The following is a 20,212-nucleotide window of genomic DNA, read 5'->3' on the forward strand; positions in this document are numbered from 1 at the left end:
TGCTGTCGGGCTGAACATCAGCAACCCTTCTAGTAGGCAGAAAATGGTCTTTTCGCTTCTTTTCTCATTATTCCCTCAGCTCCCTATTTATTCCTGTCCACTGTGTCCACTTCCAGCTCTGCCTCATTGCTCTCCTTTGGCGTGATTTCATTTATTATTGTTTATATCATCCATACTTGAGGAACTCACTCCCAGACACATTCCATACTTAAACTTCTTTTTTTCTTAGAAAAATGCCTTTGTCCTAAGTTGTATGTGCTCCGGCCCACATCCCGTAACACTTTAGGAAAATCAACACATGCTAATAAGTTAGTAGGTACAAATAATATAACTTACTACCTACTTAACCCACGAAGTAACAAATTAACATTATAATTCCCCAAAGAAGGACTCCTAAGGCTGGAAAACTTCAGGTAAACCTATAGGAAGACAATATTTTTAGACAGTGGCTATGTCTTCTAGTATTCTTCAAATCCCTTAAGTGTGTGCTGATGGATTGGAAGTAAGACACAGTACTCCGCTAGGGGCCGATAGTCTGTTTGTCATACGAATAAGTAACCAACATGTTTTGTGCTCCTCTGGTCTCATTTTTCCTTCCAGGTCCTAGTCACCGTAGTTAACCATGTGGTATTTGGACAAGTTAGAGGGAGCAGCACAAGTAATGGTAAACACCGTTCCTCGGCAAAGGCTTCTTGGAAACAGAATTGGGATAAGCAGACGGTGAACGTCACATTGGATCAGCTGCATTGGACAGACACCGTGGAAGAGCCTCAATGGACCCTATGTTGTCGACCCCTGGCATTAGGCAGCGACGCGGATCTGACTTAGGCTCCTTTTATGAGTAGCAACTACTGAACACTGTTGCTGTGTTTGATGAAAAGAGCCCTGTGGATTGTTTTTGATCTGCATGTTAAGAAGAAAAAGACAGCCGGGTTATTTCCTAGAAGCAGCAAGAAAGATTTTCGCTTAAAAACGTGCAAGACACATCCCTGCTGGAACATACGCACACGCACGCACGCGCACGCGCACACACAGACAAAACCAACAAAACAGAGCAAATGAAAAATCCTTTCATCCAGAATCCGTGGTTTACTTTCTTTTATTCCTTAGCATACGTGAACATGTGAAAATGCACAACACTCAGACGTGCTGCTTGATCGAGTGATCATCTCTTATAATGTGCCTCTATTTAAAGCAACAAACAGATGGAGGGTTTATGAGCAAGGCTGCTAAAAGTAAAAGCAAATTATTGTAATAGTTGTACTTTTAATAGGATTCCCCACAATCTAAAACATTATTCCCCAAGGAACAAATTGTTCTATAAAATCGTGTTACTTAGGAAAAAGGCAGTCCGCCCTGACTTTGCAGAGGCAATAGAGGACTCTGGACGGCCTTCTACAGCAGGGGCTCTCAAGGTAGACCGGTGTCCTGGGAGAGAGGATACTGGGATGCCGGCTAGCGTGATCTCCTAAGAAAAAGCTCAATGGAATAGGGTAAAAGGCAGACGGACCAAGGGGCAATTGGAGGTATGAAATAATTCTGAGCTTTGACTGAATTGATTACCTTCTAATGCTCTACTTTAAAAAACGATGTTTGGGAAATTCTTACAGATTTAAGATAAGCACTCAGCATCATTTCCTGCTCTACCAATGCAGACCAACGTCTCGCTCTACACAGCAAATCTTGCTCCACAGACTGTGGAACTGTAAACAACCCAACACAAATTCATGACTGTCATCCCCGTTCAAGAGAAAGAAAACTCGTAATAATTCTATCAGTAAGATAAATGGACCGTAGCGATGGCCTTTACGTATATGATAATTAAAGCTAATCTTAATTAAAGTTATTACACCATTTTGGAAGAAAATAAACAACCCAAAGAGAGGGGAACAATGCGGTCAATAACTCACTCCAAAAATATTTTTTGCCTCCAAAGCTCGCATTGAGGGAGACATTCCTGTGCATGATACAAATGGTTCTGACATTACGAAAAGTAAACAAGTAAGAAAAATAAAGATGGAAAAATTCTGTGGTCAGTTCACAAGTGCTTTTTTATTGTTTGAGGCAGGGTTAAAGCCTTTTATAAAGACAAGGATATATGTGCTGCTAGATTGGATATGACATTGGACTCGTCTAGCTGCCCTTGCACAGAAATCTGGCTGCCCATAATATGCCATGGACAAAACATGTGTTGGTGCTTCTAAACAAAGAGCCAGGGTGGGACCTAAGGCAGCTAATTTAAAGCATTACCCCAATGCTGTTTTATAGATCAAACAGACAAAAGGTACTCAGCTCTGGTTATTAATGGATTTGAGAGATAAAGGCAAACATTGCATATCCTCTAATTATTAATGGCCTTGAGGATTTTGATCTAAATTTGTCTCCATAACTGATTAACTTGCATAATCTACAAGAGGGACTCCTGCCAGCCTCATTGCAAGTCATGCAAGGACTGTATTGACTCGGAAGGCCAGAGGCCACATAAACAGTCTAGAACTGGGAAAGTAGGTTCGTCTTGGGTCCTTGGTGATTTTGAGTACCCAAAGACTCTTACAGTAGTGACCCTCTGGTTATGTGTTGCCTATAACTTGGAGGGACTCTCTTTCAGGTTTTGCTATCCTCAATCCAACCTAATAGTGGGAGATCCAGGACAATGAACACTGGTCAAACAGAAGAAGCAAAAATAAATGCTCTTGTGTCAAGAGCGGCCAGCCTTTCAAATGCGTCCAAGAGAGATTTCACTGGTGTGTTGGTATATTAAATCAAATTATAGCTACCCGACGAGTACGGTAATGCTTCTTTTCCTTGTCATATTTGTGCTGGAATTTAACCAAAGATACACAAAGATCCTCTCACAAGCTTAGGGATTTCAGTTCTGAGAGGTCCTGAGGAAAATTCAAAGGGTTTGTGCCTTCTATTAAAAACTGTTTGGGGCGCCTGGGTGGCTCAGTGGGTTAAGCCTCTGCCTTCGGCTCAGGTCATGATTTCAGGGTCCTGAGATCAAGTCCAGCATCGGGCTCTCTGCTTGGAGGGGAGCCTGCTTCCTCCTCTCTCTCTCTCTCTGCCTGCCTCTCTGCCTACTTGTGATCTCTCTCTGTCAATAAATAAAATCTTAAAAAAAAAAAGATTTGGTCTGATGGGTGTTTTCTGTGGTCCTCACTTTCTTTTTTAACTTCCTGACCCATCACCCTATTTTCCTCACCTCACTATCTTTAAATAGCACCCGAAGGAACAAGCCAGCTCCGAACTACACATACAGCCACAGGTATGGCTGGGCATGTCCGTGGTTGAAAATGAATAAATACACACATATATAAATCCCAGTCCTTGGTGCAACCAGAGCCTGGTGCTAGGAAAGACGCCTGACCCTGCCTATGATTCGGGGCAAGAAATGGATTTAGAAATATTCAAAACAAGACCAAGTCCATGCTTTTACAGTCAGGGTTTAGGGAAAGTGATTTACTCCAGTACAGGAAATAGAACAACACAAAGCCAGCCATAAATGTCCAAGTGGGCTGAGAACTTATACCCTCTGTTCTCTGAAAGACCACAAACCAGAATGCATTGCCCAGAACAAAGAAAGGCGCTAAAGGACGGTGTATGTTGCAGGGGGTGGGGGGAGCGGCTGTGCAGAATGGAAGGGATTGAAGTTTAAGGTGAATAAGGGAGGGTAGCCTTCCTCTATACTGTGACTATTTCACTAAAAATCAACCCACGGCACAATGGTATCAGAGGGTTCTCTACTCAGTAAGCAAGCTGAAGATAGTCTCTCTTGCTGGACCACAGCCAGCGAGCATGCTCAGGGAGGCCCCAGGTGTGACCTCTGCTCCCCTGTGAGCAGTGGAGGGACCAGGCAATCTATCATGGTGTTCCTCCTGTCAGCCGTGGTGCTTTGCCGCCGCTGTCTGTCACCCTAGTGGATGAGACCTGCTTAAGGGCATTCATGTCAATCTCTATGTGGCCATTCAGTCTAAGGCAGAAGGATGATCTTGACAGTCCTGGCAAAGTCAGCAGAAGGTACCAAAAGCTGAAGTCATAGCCTTCCCACAGAGATGCAGTGTGGGCCAGTGTTTTTTCTTTAGCTTTTTCTTTATTTTTACTTGCCTTTTTTTCTTTTATTCTTATGACACAGGCTAAACCATACAGAACTTGCCATCAGAGCTGGTCATCTCGGATAAACCTGTTGCCCTCCGAGTTTTTCCCATAGTAAACATAGCGACACTTCCCCAGGACACCTGCAAAGAAAAGGAAACACATCTTCAGAGGTGGTGCGATGAGTACAGCAAGGAAGCACGGTGCACAAAAGCAGATACGCAACATGGTCCCTGATCCAGTGGGTGGCAGCTAATGGATTAAGCCCCAGAAGGGAAGGACCCTACTTTCTTGTCCTCAGAGTTGACACTCCAATAAAACGTCACCAGAGCACAGGTTTCTTGGAATAACATGTTCCCTGCACAAATTCTCTTCCACCTTTTCCAGTTTGGCCAAATACTCCTCAAAATAAAGCATAAGCCTTTCTCTAAGTTCCCTTAGTAGAGTTTCTAAAAAGGGAAAATTAAGGGTGATCAAGGAACAGTGGTGGTGTTGACAAAATGCCACATGGAAATCAACAAGAGCCTCCAGCATTAAAGGGCTTCTTCTTCCCTTTTTTTAGGTTGGAGCCCAACACAGGACTTGAACCCATGACCCTGAGATCAAGACCTGAGCTGAAATCAAGAGTTGGACTCTTAACTGACCAAGCCACCCAGGCACCCCAAAAGGGCTTCCTCTAACAGGAGGCCTGAAATGAATTCTCACGTTGGAATACCATTGATATTCATCTTTAGTTTTATTTTAAATAATTGTGTGGCTCCATGTGCCGTTTTTGTTACATTCAAGGAAATTGTAGGAGAGTCTAAGTATGAAAAATCCTCTAGAATAGGGCCAAATCTTTTAACCAACTCAATATTTATTCTAAATATCCATAAGAAGTCACCTTCCACAGTTATTATGAAAGCTTTGTATGATCATTAAGGGAAAATAAGTTTTTCTCAAAGAAAATATTTATAATTACAGTTTGCTTTTTGCCATATTGTTTTTCTTCTAATCTTAGAACAAGTAACTTAAAACTCAGTTTCACAGAGTTGTCTTATTACTGAAAATACTTGAGTCTCCCAAGTGTGCATAACCAGAAAAAAGCAAAGAAATGTCCATAAAACATTAATTCAAGAGCCACAAATCTACCTGTAAAAATAGCTACCTATATGCATAATTATTTTTTTTCTATCAGTCTGTTAGTGTGAAACCAACAGTCTCATCTATTCTTCATTTGGGATAAATTAGCACATGAAATTATCCAGGTTCTTCACAGCAGAAGTTCTAAGGAAATACTTTGGTGATCCTACAAGATATGATTCTCTACTACAGAACTTCAAATATTATTCTTAACGAAGGATTAAAAATGGTTCTTAGAAACTTTTAAGGACAGGGCAGATGCTCCCTGGTTTGGATGGCTTGGGACAAAGTCAGGAATTCCGAGGGTCACAGGATCTCTTGAGAGTGGGCCAAAGGGAGAGGATGACATTGTTTCATGGCCTCAGTCCGGTCTTGGCCTTGCTCTCATTATTTCTGTTTATTACGTTTCTGCGAACAAGGTTACTGCAGACCCATCTTACCCCTTAGCCAGGCTTTCCCCTTGGCCCCAATCCCTAGTTTCTGCTTTAAATTAGGTGTTTGGAAACATTGAGCTTGGATAAGACCTGCTTCAGCCCTTTCTTGGGTCTAGAAATTATTCCACTGGCTGTTGGCAGCTCTGAGCCACTCCCTTTATTATACCGCTTCATGGAGCACCTGTGACTGTACTAACATTGTCCCCAATGCTGGGAGCTGGCCTGTTGGTCAGGCCTGGCCGGTCAGGTTCTGTTCCAGGAGCAGTATCCCTTACAGACCTGGGTGTGAGTGTCTTAGATGTTTCTGCCAATCCACCAAGGGATTTCTTGAACATAACTAACTCAAATAAACCCTAAGAATCTGGAAGGATGAGACCAAGGGATGTTAATTACTTTCTCTAGCACCAGGACAGCATGAATTTTTACAAAAAGAAATGGATAGGGCTGTCAGATATCATAAAGAACACAGGCTTTCTCTCGAATAAAAGAATGAAAGTCAGACATGCGTGCGTGCGTGCACACGCACATACACGCACGCACATGCACACCCATACACCACGCACTAGCGGGTGCATTCTCTCCAGTAAACCCTCCAGTGCGTTCAGAGATTGAATTTCTTTCCTCTGTCCTCTCTCCTTGGTAACCGTCAACTCCAGACCTTGCCTAGCTACAACCTGGATGGCGAGTGCCATCCTGGAAACAAGCTGGCTACCCCTGGAACATGGGCTGGAATGTGGAGGGAGGGAGGTGAAGGGTTCTGAGCCCTGTTCCCCAGGCCTTCTTTCTGGTCAGCACTGATGAAAGTCCTTTTTAAGGCCTGCCCTGTTCCTTGGGGCCTGGAAGCAAGGATGTTTATAGACGTCCTGATGAGAGAGGGCTGTTTGATGAATGCAGGAGACTGGCGAGGTGTCAGAGCTTGGAGAATGAGGCAAGGACATGAGGTATTAATATTGTCAATGATCTCTTGACAGGAAAACAGATACTGCACTCACCGTCAGATTTAAATAGGCATCGAACGCATTGATGACAAAAGGGCAGACTTCAAACAAAGGGCTGTGTGGTGGGGAGCAGAGCTAGTCTCTGTGCTGGCAATAACCTGATCTGAAGAGACACCGTCAGGGCTAGAGACAGGCCCAGGATTGTGTGCGGTGACAGAAAACAGAGATGCTGACAGAGATACCAGTGCCATATTATGCCAAGGATATTCTAACACTGTCTGCCGTGCTAACGAAAGCTGACATCACTCCCTATCACTTGGGGTCTTCTCCGCCCGCTCCTGCAGAGCGGTTCTCCCCAGACATCATTACAAAACTCTCTGCTCGAAGTTCCTGGCAGCCCTGTTCTGTCAGAGCACTTGGGGTCAAGGGGCCTAAGGATAACCTCAGTCAATCTAAATTTGGACTTTGCAGGAGGAGCACACTCATCCCCCTGGTATCTCGGCTACTTGAGGTGATCAGAGCGCCAACGTGTGAGGAGCTGTCACCTTGAATCAAATCCTTACAGGGAAGGCACCCTGTCTGTGGGCTGCTCCAGGAAGGCACAGGGACGGGCCTGCCAGCCAAAAATGAGATCCAGCTGCTGGTGTTCTGGGGAGGAAGGTGGTCTGGCTAGTGACAGTTAAAATCGGCTGAAATTTTTGAACTCACGCCACCTACAGTGGTTTAAACTAAGCAAGTGTTGCCTCTGTTGAGAATCCTACCCGAGCGCACAGTTGGGCTCACATGGGACATTAGTGTTCCAAAAAATAAACAAACAAATAAATAAAATTAATAAGGGAGGAAAAAAAATCAACCCCACAATCCCATGTGTGGCCATAGGACTTTATCCTTCCTGAAGATTATTTGTAAAATAATGGCATGTGCTTATAAATTAAGTGAGGTGGCAGCATGTTTCTCTCTCCCCGGCCTCCCTGTGGCCCTCTTCTCCTGTCATGGCAACTGCCATAAACTGTGAAAATTACAGAGGGAACAGTTTGCTTGCAAAGAACATTTTGACAGGGAGGCGCTCCGAGGCTGGAATTTGGGAACCCGCTGGTTGTGACTCAGTAGGTGGTGGTTTCGGCGTACATCTGTAATGCATTCACTTGTTTGTATCTCCTCGAACTATAACGTCTTGGGACTGCAGGGGGAACAACACATTTAATGGCATATGTAGTGTTTTTAATTAAAATATCTGGCTTTGGCCATAAGAAGTGAAGCCGGCTTGCCATGCGTCACGCCGACATGTATCTGTCTGTGTGGAGGGTTTCTTTTCAGGGACCCTGAAAAATGACAGTGTGCTGTCCCCTGGGGAATCTTCTCGTGCCAAATGAGACTCCTAATTTTTCTTAAGTAGCCAGCTCTCCCATCACCATAAGCTTTTAAAACTATAATTATGAAAAAAATGTATTGGGAAGAATCTGTTTTAAAGAGGTCCTTTATCTTTTAAATGTTTCCCCCTCTGGAATGGATGTTCTAATTACGCAGGTTAAGTTATGACCTTGGGGCTGCCTGAGGGGCGAGAAGCAGCGTCTTTTCTCTGGATGCAAGTCTGTGATGTCGGGGCAGTACCAGAGACTGTGCCGGGCAAGACCCTCAGAGTCCCCAAGTAGAGATGCTTTGTACCCTCATGCGGGATCCAACAAAGACCCCAGGTTCCCTGATCCCCTGGATGGCCTTAAATTTCCAGTTGCATTTCTGCTGTTTATTGATTAAGGAGAGGTGGGAGAAGACCTGTATTTAAATCCAGCTCTACCCCTAATGGTTATGTGACCATGTCCATGTCCCTTTTCCTTACTGGGCTGCATTCCCCATTTGTAAAACGAAGGCAAGGGGCCAGATAATCTTGGAAGTTCATTCTAGCTCTGAAATAACTGATTTAGTATTTTCAAATCCTTCCCTTATGAAGACAGGGATGTCAGATCCAATACTGCCTGATGGAGAAGGCAAATCCAATGGTCAGTTAATAAAGAATTTGATTTCAACTAAGTTAGCTCTTGAAACTCATCCAGCCCACATTCCCATAATATATAGAAGCGAAGATCTGCTGGACCTCAAAATTCCCCAGTAAGGACGTTCCACTAACTTCTGTGCAGCCTGGATTCCACACTCAGTGCTGGGACATGCTTTCAGCAAACTAGCTCATGTCCTGTTAGCTTTGATATGAGCCTGTTAACTTACCAACTTTAGGTTCAACCGAGCTCAACTCTAAATATCAGAGTAAGTGGGTGGTCATTTATATTTTAGTTGTGGAACAATAGTCTAGACACACACAAACATATGAATACAAAATCTTATTTGATGATGGAGTACAGGTTGGGCCAATAAATTCACATTTGTAAAATTAAGTAAAAAGTATCAATGCTATTATCATTATTAGCATTAGTTTTGGTAATCATCGTTTTAAATGCTATTATCACAAATGTAATTATAGCTGTGTAATGACAAACAGATTTTGATCCAGTGATTTTGATGACTAGGTGCTTGCCATTAGACTGTGCCGTGGAACAGGCGAAGGACAGAGGGCTGGCTTTTCTTGGAACTCCTCTTTTCCAATCTGTAAAAGGAAGGAAGGAACTAGGCCCTTCATGGCCTCTGAAAAATAGTGACGACAGTGTTGTGAAGAGGCGGGTCCAGTGGCAGATAGGGAAAGAGTATCTGGAGAGTCTTTCTGGTCCACTGTAGAAGGTTCTAGAACTATGTTTCCATGTGTCCTGTACATGTTCCATTTCCCTGTGTCCTATATATACCTGTGAACATGTCACCTCTACAATACTTCCTCCTCCCCAATCTCTAGAGCCCAGGGGCTGAAACAGTACAGAGGAGGTGTTCAATAAATGCTTGATGACTAGATAGATTAATATCACTGAAATTATTACGTATACACAACTTGAACAGAATCCACAAAGTTAGGAATTTCAATTACTGAACACTCATACCTTAACCTCTACTAAGACTACATGTCTGAAACATCTTAACAAGAAGGGGACAAAAGGACAGACGGCAACAGTCTCAATTCCTAAACACCAAGGTTGTTTTTATGCTGAACACTTTCCTCCCACAGTAACAAAGCAATCACAATATCTGGCTGGAGAGAGGGAAGCGAAGTGAATGTTATCATCCAGCCTTAAGAGCTGTAAACATCATACACGGAGAAGGACATTCCCCAGAAAGCACATTCCTCAGTCTTTGGTACATGTGGGCCGCGAGTAAACTGGGAGCTGGAAGGGAATAAATGCCCATGTTTTATGATCTTGAGAAGTGGCTGGAGCAACAGCCAGAGGTCAGCCTGTGTGCTGTGCCATCAGCTCTGCTGTGGATATCAGACCAGATTCAGCAGAGTCTGCAAAATTACAGGCTCCTAGCGCAACATCCTCCTTTAGGGTCAGCTACTTAAAGACTAAGGCAAAATGGAAAGAAGAGAGATTGCAAAAGGTCTTAAGGGAAGGGGTTGCTTGGGAGCTGTGTTTGTAGAAGGAGGACAAAGCCCATCACCCACACCATGCCATGCAGATTTCCCCTTGGTTGGCAGGCTCCTCGGAGAAGCCTCAGGCTGGGAAGAAAAGGGGAAAGGCGCTCTACCCTGGAGAGGGTAGAGACATCAAAGGAGAAAGTGAGAGACCTCCTTCCCAAACTAGCTGAGTGTGATTTTAGGCAAGTGTCTCAGTTTACAATCTGCTTCTTGGGTTGGAAGCCGGTGCCATGGCTGTGCAATGCTTGCTAATCCCAAAGACATGTGCAAGGGCTCCCGCTGTCTCCTCCATTAACCAGGGGCACACGGTCCTTACTGACTACCACCTCAAACAGCGCCATGCAAGGGATGTCCCCCAGTCTCTCAAATGAGCACAGTCCTGAACTCCTCTACTTTATTATACAAAACAACTCCAAGAGGGGTAGGAGCAGCAGGCCCTGCTATGCTGCCCTGAGATATGGCTGTGGTTGACACTTGAATTCTGCTGCTTTGACCCCAAGGATGCTTTGACTTCATACTTATGAATATAAACATGGAGACTAGCCTGGTAATTTTTTTCTTTGAGAAAGCATTACTTATCCAGGGCAAACTCCATTTAGCCAATTTAATTCCTTAATTTTTAAATGCAAAGTTAAACCCTATCCTATGTTTCACATTTTGCTTCCATTTTGTCTAGTTTATTTTCAATGGAATCAACTCTTTTCCATGTACTTTTTACAAGAAGGCTAAATTTCTCAGCTTTTGCCCAATATCAAAGTTTACCGGCTAGAGCTTCTAAATCTCAGAGTCATCAATTTTTATAAAGTCACATTACCTGAATACAATTTTGTAGATCTGAGTTGTGACAGGAAGACTTGTGCCTTCTTTTAAAGTTTAGTCAACTCACTTTATTGTGTGCAGTTTTGGTTTGTTTCAGTTTTACTTTGTTTTCATTATTTCCACCACGGCTAATTTCGCCCCGTGAATTTGTACCTTTTTCAATAGACCAACAAGATATAAATCTTGGTCAGTTGTTTATTTGTTTGTTTGTTTGGTTTTTGTCCATTATAAATTACATTATGTGCAGGTTTAGTTGCTGTCAGTTATATTTTGGACTGGCTCTTCCTACGGGCAATGCTTATTGTCAGTTAAAGTAAATGATAGTTTTTACTCATTCCTTAGCACAAAGAGTATGCAGGACAAAGGTCAATACTCTGGATGCATGACAGAATCTGAACGGTGGGGTCCTGACATGCTGCTTCCTACCAAGCACCAGTCAAAAAACAAAACAAAACAAAACAAAAACCACAGCATGGACCACAGCATCCAAGGCTTGGATGTATCCACATCCTGAAAGAAAGCTGACCCCAAATGCCGCGCCACCTATCCCTTTGAGAAGAGGGCACCAGGCCCCAGTGCTCATTCCCCTAGGGAGGCCTAATGGGACATTAAACTTTGCACTGAGAGAGAAGAGATTACATAACCTGCTTACACAAATGCTGGGCCTTGTCAGGCCTCACCTGCGTGTTTGCAAGGAAGGAAAAGCCAGGGAGGGAAACCAGTCAGCAGAGAAAGGATCTTGGCAAAACCTGCACTGAAGGTGATAGGAATGCAAGGCTGAGATGCCAGCCTCCCAGCCTGGGGGAGGCTGCACGAGTGTTCACGTGACTGGGCAGACAGGTTGATGTGTGACAAGCCAGAGCCTGTGCAAAATGAGCTCTGGGCTCCCAGGGCAGCTGAAATGATGCTTGTCGTTTTAGGCCAAGGGAAGGAGGTAGGAAAAGAGGAGAAAAATGCAGGGCCAGTTTTGCCCTCATAGAATCTGCTAGTGGGAGATGTAAATGCTGGTCCAACTCCTAGAAAAAACTGAACCTTTGAGAGGACCCTCCGTAACCAGCTCCACTGTTCCACCTTGAGGTCCTGGTCCCTGCCCTCAGGTTGCAGGCGCCATGGCCTTGCCCAGACCTCACCCGGCCATTCAAAGTCCTTTCCACATAGAGGAAATATTAGGCTGATAGAATTAAAAGTTATGTGGTAACAGATGTTTCCATTGTGTGAATCCTGGAAAGGAAACAGTCAACACGCTTTTCCTCAGATGTCACCGCTTTTTAAATTGTGTTATACTGGGATTGTTCAGGTAGACAGAGACTGATGGGAAGAATCCCAGTCTGAGGGTGGGCTCACTTGTTCTTTTTTAAACATCATTAATATGATTGGATCTTATCTCTACATATGCTGTATTTCAATCAAATAGGGACATATACACATCAGAGTTCAGTGCCACAGTAAAGATTTCCTTGCTCCAACAACATCACTCCATTAAAAACAAAACAAAACAAAAAACCTGCTAACTCTTCTTAGTAATCCAAATTCTTGGTTTTTCTTCTCAGTTTACATTTTCTTTTGTGCTTGTTAAAATGAAGCCAGAAAGTTTTTATTCCAACTTCCTAAATGATGATTTATTTGTACACTCTCATAAGAATACGCTATTTTGCTATTCTTCCTAGCAAGCTTACACAAAGAATAGAATACTTTTGTTTAAAATTATTTCTTTAACTGTACTGAAGAATTTGCATTAAGACAAAATTTAAACATCTTCATTTTAGGTCGAGTCTTTCATTTCATAATGGCAGAAAATGAGGTTCAAGGTGGCTTCCCCAAGGTCACAGTGCCAGACCAGACGCCCATGCAACTCTACCTGCCTAACCCAGGTATCTCTGAATCATAAGACACTGCCTTGAAGACAGTGGGGCACTCCAAAGATCAGTCTGACAAAGGCTGACTCTTACCTACTTTTCCATTGGGAGAAATGGAATCTTCAAGGCCCATTTGGTGTGAGCACGTTCCCCTACTCCCCATCTCTGTATTCTAAGTGGGGTTTAATGGATCTGAGATGGGCTGGATTCCAAAGTGCATGCCAAGATGGAATGCAAATCAGCTCAGATTCATGAAGTTCCCTTCCGTGCTGCTCACTGATGGATGTCACGTAACCCAAGCTGTCAGTCAAAGTGGACAGTGGTCAAGTGGTATGGCCTCATTTTTCCTTCTCAGTGTTCCTTTTTCTTTTTACTGAAGAAAACTCAGAAATCTTTCAGACAGGAGAGAGAGAGAGAAAGAAAGAAAAAGTTCACCCCTTCGTCACCTCCACCATTTCCACCATTATGTCCACATTCATCTTTTCCATCTCCCATCTGAAGTCAAGAGCATTGCCACTAGAGGGCAGCATGAATTTAGGAAAAACAGCAGCTTTCTTGGGAAAGGAAAAAAAAAAAAGATGGCAACTATTCAGGAAGGGCCATTAAAGCCACACTGTGCTTTTGGTCACCAATTATAGGTTCTGTAATGATCAATATGTCACATTTGCTCAATCTATGCTGAAGGCTTTCTGGGAGTGGGGCTACCAAACACCCCCATTTTGGATTCCTCTAGCCTCTATTTCCAAGACTGATTTTCTTTGCCATCAGTTGCTGTAATTCATCCTCCAGGCTCAGGAGTTGGGGAAGTTTACATAATACCATCATAAGTATAAAGAAGTATGCAAACTAATAAACAAAGATAAATTCCTGAATATCCTAGAAAAATACCATTTTCATTGCAGAAATCCAAAAGAAAATTTGCTACCCAAAGGCTTGGCAAAAAAGGGAGAAAACTCAAAAATAAGACAAAATAAAACTGGATCAGTAAAATATACAAAAGTTGTGTATATGCCATCCACACAGATCATGGCAGCCCCAAACCCACCCAACTATCATCTTCCCTCTTAGAGTACCTGGTCCAGACTAATCAGAATAGAGGGGCAGCGGGCGCCTGGGTGGGTTAGTCAGTTAAGCATCTGCAGTGATCCCAGGGTCCTGGGATTGAGCCCTGCACCAGCCTCTCTGTTCAATGGAGAGTCTGCTTCTCCTTCTTGCTTTCCCTCTGTGCTCTCTCTCTCTCTTTCAAATAAATAAAATCTTAAAAAAAAAAAAAAAAAGAAAAGAAAAAGAAAGAAAGGGAGAAAATAAAGGAAAGAGAAGCAGAAACAACTCAAATAAAAATAAAATAATAATTTCAGCTTCTCTTTGACTACCATTTGGTGCCTATCATTAATCTCTGGTACATAGGTCAGTGTTTATTTTCATGGCCTGACAGCAAATGACCAACTTCCTTTAGGAGAAATGAGGTATTCATGGGTTTCTAGGGATTCCAAGTTTATCATTATTTTTAAAACAGCAATAAACATATGACATTCTAGGGCATGACATTTTGAATGAGAATTTTTTAGAGTTAAAAGAAATGAGTAGATTAAATCAGAGAAGAGAGTACACAAAAATTGGTGTTAGTAGATGAGGGGAAGGAGAGCTGAACGTAGGTGTGGCTCTCCATCTCAGCTAAGAGACTTTGCACATGGTCAGCGAAGCACGCATAAAACGGCTCTCACACAGTTTCTTCCCAGACACTTTCTTTCCTCATATAACAGTCATGTGATTGACTAGCCACTAGGGGAATGTTGGGTTCCAGTTAATTAATTAAATTATCTCATTAACTTGTGGATAACTAGAAACCTTTCTGAGTTTGCTCTCCTACATCAACACTACGTAAAACCAAAGTCAGCTTCCTCGTCTTACCAGGCATATCACAGTGACCACAAATGAGGATTTCTCTGAGTATCTATAGTGAGGATGATACCGTTTAGAACCTTCACTGGGGTGGGAAGACTGCTCACTGAATGTTTCTCAAGGTCTTAAGATCTCCTTTATATATGAGCTCCAAAAGGGCAGAGGTGACAACTTTTCATCCTTGCTACAAGAGGCCCAGGATATGTAGGTACTCAGTAGATTATTTTTTAGTGTGGAATAAATGAAAGAATCCTAGGATGCAACTTGCTCTTACACCAGAATCAACCAGAAGTTTGACAAAAACAGATGCTTAGCCCCATCCCCAGAGTTTCTGATTAGTGGATCTGAGACGGGGCTAAGAATTTGCATTTTTGTTGTTCCTAGGTGAGAGTGATGCTGTTGATTAGGGGACCCCACTTTAGCAGACACTGTTCTAGGACAACCCAAAGGGGCTCCTTTTTCCTTTTTTAAAAGTAGCTTTTATTGACATTAGCTTTTATTCTTATAAAATTAAGATCACTCAGATTCAGAGACAGAAAACCACAAAAACTCCTAGTGTATTGAGTTTTAGTAAATACAGTTACTGCCTCCAAACAGCAGTCTGAAAACCAATGGCACCTAAAGTTAATAATAACAATAATTATTATAATAGTTGCTCTTTAATGAGAAAAAACATAAAAGTTTAAATTTAACTGATGTGTAGACTATATTAACAGAAGAAAAGAGTTTTTTTTGGATAAGTAGGGTAAAACAGAACCTGGAAACCATAATTTATGAAGTATAGGGAAAAAAATTGCAGAAAAATTTCCCAGAAAGTCTTTAGCTTTCCTCTAAAAGGACAGAATCTTAAATGAACAAATCAGAGCAGTGGGGGTCCTCCTACAGAGTCTGAATGGGAATTTTGGCTTTGCTCTCAAGCACAAATTTGCTTTTGGGTTTCAGATCTGCTTCTATTAAAAAGCTTACATCAAAAGGGGGGGAAACATCCACAGTTCTGTCTAGTTCTTCAGGCTAAATTTTCTCAAGAGAGTCATTGAAAATAAAGACAAGTTGCTTTTTTTTTTCTTTAATTCTTCTTCAAGCTGCAAAAAAAGAACCTCTCAAATAAAATTAAGCAGACCCAGTAACAACTGGGTTTGTCATAATTCAAACTCTGCAAGGATTGGGGGAAAGACCTTCCTTCTTGGGCCCATTAGTCCAGCCTCCATCTGCCCTTCATTAGAATCCAAATAAACTTTTCCTGTACTGATATTACTATAATCTTTCCTAATTCCAGGACACTCTAAATTGCTTTCTCCAAAAGGAAAACAAAAGGAATCTGCTGATACATGAGCTAACTGAAAGAAGTTTGCATTATATAAAAAACAAAAACAAAAGTATGTTGTTGCAGAAAGCACAGCATAATTCTCGGGCACTAGCAAATCTCAATGCCAAATGCCAAAATATTTTCATTATTTCCTGATCTTTAACTTCCTATCCTCTAGCCTGCCTTGGAAAAATAAAAAGTCCATATATATGCTAATGCTAATGAAAGAAACTATAGGTTAAGGAAGAATTAATAGAAGAAAGCAGTTTATAAGAGCAATATGAACCTCTTGTACATTTTTTTTTTTTTTTTTACCCAAGATAAAGACAAAGTAAACAGTAGAGAACATATTATAAGGGCCTTCATTAGGGTCAGGCTCATTAAAACTTAATGAAGGCTCCAGAGTCTCTCCAACAATATTTAGAAGGGTGTACTTTTTACCTATCAGTGGAATGGCCTGGGTTGGAGAGACATTGCTGACAGTAGGTGGTACCAGGTGTTATCTGTCTCTGGAACATACTACTTTGATGGCTTGGGATATTACCCCTTTTATTTGGCTGGCTTGAATTCGTCAGGATTCACCCTGTGGTGAGTTAACATGCCTCCATATTGAAAAAAAATTGCCCATGGGCCAATGTGAGCCTCGCACCTAATAGAATACATCTGGCTCTGACAGTTTGATGCCCAGCTCTGAGCCACATTCGGCAACACAAATTAACAGCGTAGACATTGCCCACGCTGAGCAGGAAGTAATAACCTGCTACCTGCTACTTGGCCAAAATCTCATTATAAGCCATTACCGTAATTGAGGGCCAAGACTCTGTGGATATTAGACTCCCTGAGCGCCAGTCGTTAGTTCAGCAGAAGAAAGACTCCGAATGGAGGGGGCGGTGGGGCCGACTGAGGAGAAACTGTTTTGGACCATAGCGTGAATTCCTTCTACAGGGTGCTCTGTGGCTCTGGGAGCTCTGGGAGCTGTTTCTCTTCTGCCCCAAAGTCCACAGGACCTCTTGGGGGGTGGGGGAGGAGGGCCTCGGGACTCTTGGAAGCTGACACAATTCTTTGTAGGTCTCCAGCAATGCTATGCAATTAAAATTTGGTTTAAGTGAATACTGAGGATAGCCACAAAGGGAAGAAGAGGGCAAAAAAAGTCAGAATTCTGAAGAGTAATAAGGGTAGAAGCTGGGGTGGAGAAAGGGGGAAGATAGAGCCTCTCTAGAATTACTGTATCTATATGAGCTTTCAGTCTTCTGTAGGGGGCAAGGCCAGGCCCTTTTCCCCATAAGACTGGCCCTCTTAGTCTCTGTCCAGGGTTGGGCAGCTAGGGATGAAGTGATGAGGGTGTGGTGGAGGGAAACAGGACAGAAGTCCAATGGATCGATCAAACGGTGCATCAATTAACCTGGTTTTTGGTATCATGGGGATGGTTCTGGATTTCAGTAACCATGACAGCTACCAATAAATATCTCTTGGAAGGAGTTACAGAGGGCCAGGGAAAGGAGTAACTGAAAACACAATAAACCATCTCCAGGAAGTCCTTCTTATCCTGCTACATACACACCCCTCCCCGACCCCACACTTCACACACACCCCAATAAGAACCACATTCTCCAATTATGGGAGCCTGTTTATGCCAGGTTTTCCCTTGGTTATACTCAGGGGTATCCTAAACCTTCTGAGTCCCAGGACTTCTCCAGAAATGACTAGAAGCCTAGTTAACAAAGCTTCCAGGGCACCCAGAAGTTTCCATCACCTCCTGTGCCATGTCTCAGTGAAAGGATCCCTGGCCTTGGAATTTTGAAAGAGTCGGTATTTTGGGGGAAAATAAACACGATGATGGAGGAGAGAGGCTGCTGCTGAGCACGAGGATGTCTGTGAACAGCAGGTGCACACTCGGGCCATGCTAAGACAGTCTTCCCGTCTCAGCCACGCCAGCCTCAGTGTTTCTCTTCACTTAGAGGGTTAAGCACAAGCTGGAGCCTACGAAATGGCTGCTGTTGGTACAAGTGAGGCCTTCCCTATAACTAGATCCTTCAGGAAAAAACAAATTAATCAACAGCGAGCTGAAGTGGGTTTAATGATTGCATTCTGCATACAATCAGCTTTTCCCTTTTCAAGGGCCATCAATATGTCAAGGGAAGACATATCTGAAGGATATAGCTCTTAACATCAAGGTTATCTATTCTCCACAAGGCTCCCACTCCTTGCTGGGCTGATACTCCACGCTGCCTGTGTCTAACATTTTCATCAACTCTGCAATCAATCAAGGTAATAATGTTGTGCAAAAAATCAATTAACAACGCAATTAAACTTTCCTTATTATCTCAAAGGGCTGAAATAATACCTAAAGGGAAGATAGACTCACTGAACGCAGACATCCATAATCCAATGTGAAAGTGAATTATGAGGTTGGACAGATGCAGGCATGTGCCGGTGCTGTTATTTTCCAGGGGTTATATCTCATCGTGGCAGTGTATCAGTCAGCCCCAATCCCAGACCCTAAAATTCCAAATTACTTTTAAGAAATATATGATGTGCAATATCCATTTCATATTTTCTTTTAAAGATAACCCCCTCCCCTCCAAAAAAATTGAACAGCCATATTATTCAAAGACAAAATGATCTTTCAACAAGAACATAAAATATAAAAGCTATAATAACATTTACATCTGTATAGCACACATCTCTGTAAATGCAGGTCATCTATTATACATAATCTGCGGAGCCTAAGAGGCCCGGGATGCGGCACAACATTTAAAACCCAAATGCGTGAATGTGAAGACTCCTATGGGATGGCCGTGCCTTCCCCCAAGTGGAGGTCTCACCCTTGCCAGCCCACACTCACATGCACGCACACACGTACGTGCACACATGTAGAAGCATCCAGAACAACAGAAGCATCAGTCATTTAAAGTGAGAATGACTATATTATTTAGTAATTACACTCAGCTTGCCCTGAAACACTGTCCTTAGGAATGGAGCATTTATAGTACATGAAAGAGATGATTATTAACCTTTTGCTGCAGTGAGCACTGTGAAGGGCTTGAGATTTCCTGGTGAAATAGGATACATAGTAGAAGAAGAGGAAGGGGTTCCCTGACATTTTCAGAGCTCATCTTAAACTGTCCAGGACCCACATGCAGTGGTCTGGCTCCAACAAAAGACAGAAGAGGAAACAAAAACCAGAAGAGGGAAGGTTAAACAGACAAACAAACAAACAAACATCAAAGCGAAAGCCAGCAAACAAAAAGCGCTGATCAAATATTGACATTATTTGAATATCTTCTTGACTCCCGGAAATAAAACACAACACTTACAAGGATCAATATGAACAGATATCAAATGTGAATGCCCACACAAAAATCACCTCCCTACACTCGTCCTTCTCCATCATGGCACCAGAAGCTTCCCTATGGCGGAGTGGGAGGATCTCACAGCATATACGGAGAGCCTAGGAGATCCCTGGAAATTCATAGGAGCCAAATGAACTGATCCAGAAAGGCACAATTCCAAATTTGGGCCTCAGAGAGTTACCGGAATCAGAACAAGGAAGGATTTATCAAATGTGTTGCTTTATCAAACGCGTTGCTACATGGACTCCAGGTTTCGGTAACACACAGCTATTCTCCTAGTGGTGTGGATTTCCACGTATGCCACCTGGAGTTGTGCGTGCATTGGCGCTTGAAAATATCACTGCTCAATGAATTCCTTTTTTTTTTTTCTTTTTTTGCAAGTCACTCACTTGTAACAAGGACCCATCTTCTTAAGCCAACTTTCCCCATTTTCAGCACAGCAAGGAGGCAGGACTAAGCCCCGAGTACAGATGTACATGAACAGTAAAATGAGACAAATGCACGCACAAGCGCTCCGTCTGTAATTTCTTATGAAAAATAAGAAAGCAAACTGTGATGTACTTTTTAGTACAGAATTTCCACAGAGAAGTGAAACAGGTTAGTGAATCCTGCCATTTCTCTAACCTTAAGGAACATAATTAATATGTTTTCATTTTCAATGACTATATTGTGTGTGTATCAACTGGAACTGCTCCTGCTGTGTATTTGATTCCACTGACGATGGGGTGGGTTGGATTTTAAATGATGTGTGAGCACTTCTGTTCTTTCCGGGCTCTGGTTTATGTGTTATTCATGACTTGCATTACAGACATGGCTGATACACAGATGTAAATGTTATTAAATCTTTTGTATTTTAGAGGCTTTGTGAAAGGCTTCTTT

The 20,212-nt window shown here is 42.6% G+C and overlaps 1 protein-coding gene across 1 annotated transcript in view; it reads right to left on the reverse strand.

The window, feature by feature from the left end:
- Positions 1–3,519: 3,519 nt before the first annotated feature.
- Positions 3,520–20,212, reverse strand: part of LRMDA (leucine rich melanocyte differentiation associated) — a 1,038,240-nt gene continuing 1,021,547 nt past the window's right edge. The window contains exon 7 of the mRNA XM_032839426.1: positions 3,520–4,235. Within this exon, the coding sequence (XP_032695317.1) occupies positions 4,156–4,235 (80 nt within the window). The 3' untranslated portion in view covers positions 3,520–4,155. The remainder of the gene's footprint in view (positions 4,236–20,212) is intronic.

Source organism: Lontra canadensis, unplaced genomic scaffold (genome assembly GCF_010015895.1).
Source record: "Lontra canadensis isolate GAN:19392208 unplaced genomic scaffold, GSC_riverotter_1.0 scaffold3, whole genome shotgun sequence".
Classification (NCBI taxonomy): domain Eukaryota; kingdom Metazoa; phylum Chordata; class Mammalia; order Carnivora; family Mustelidae; genus Lontra; species Lontra canadensis.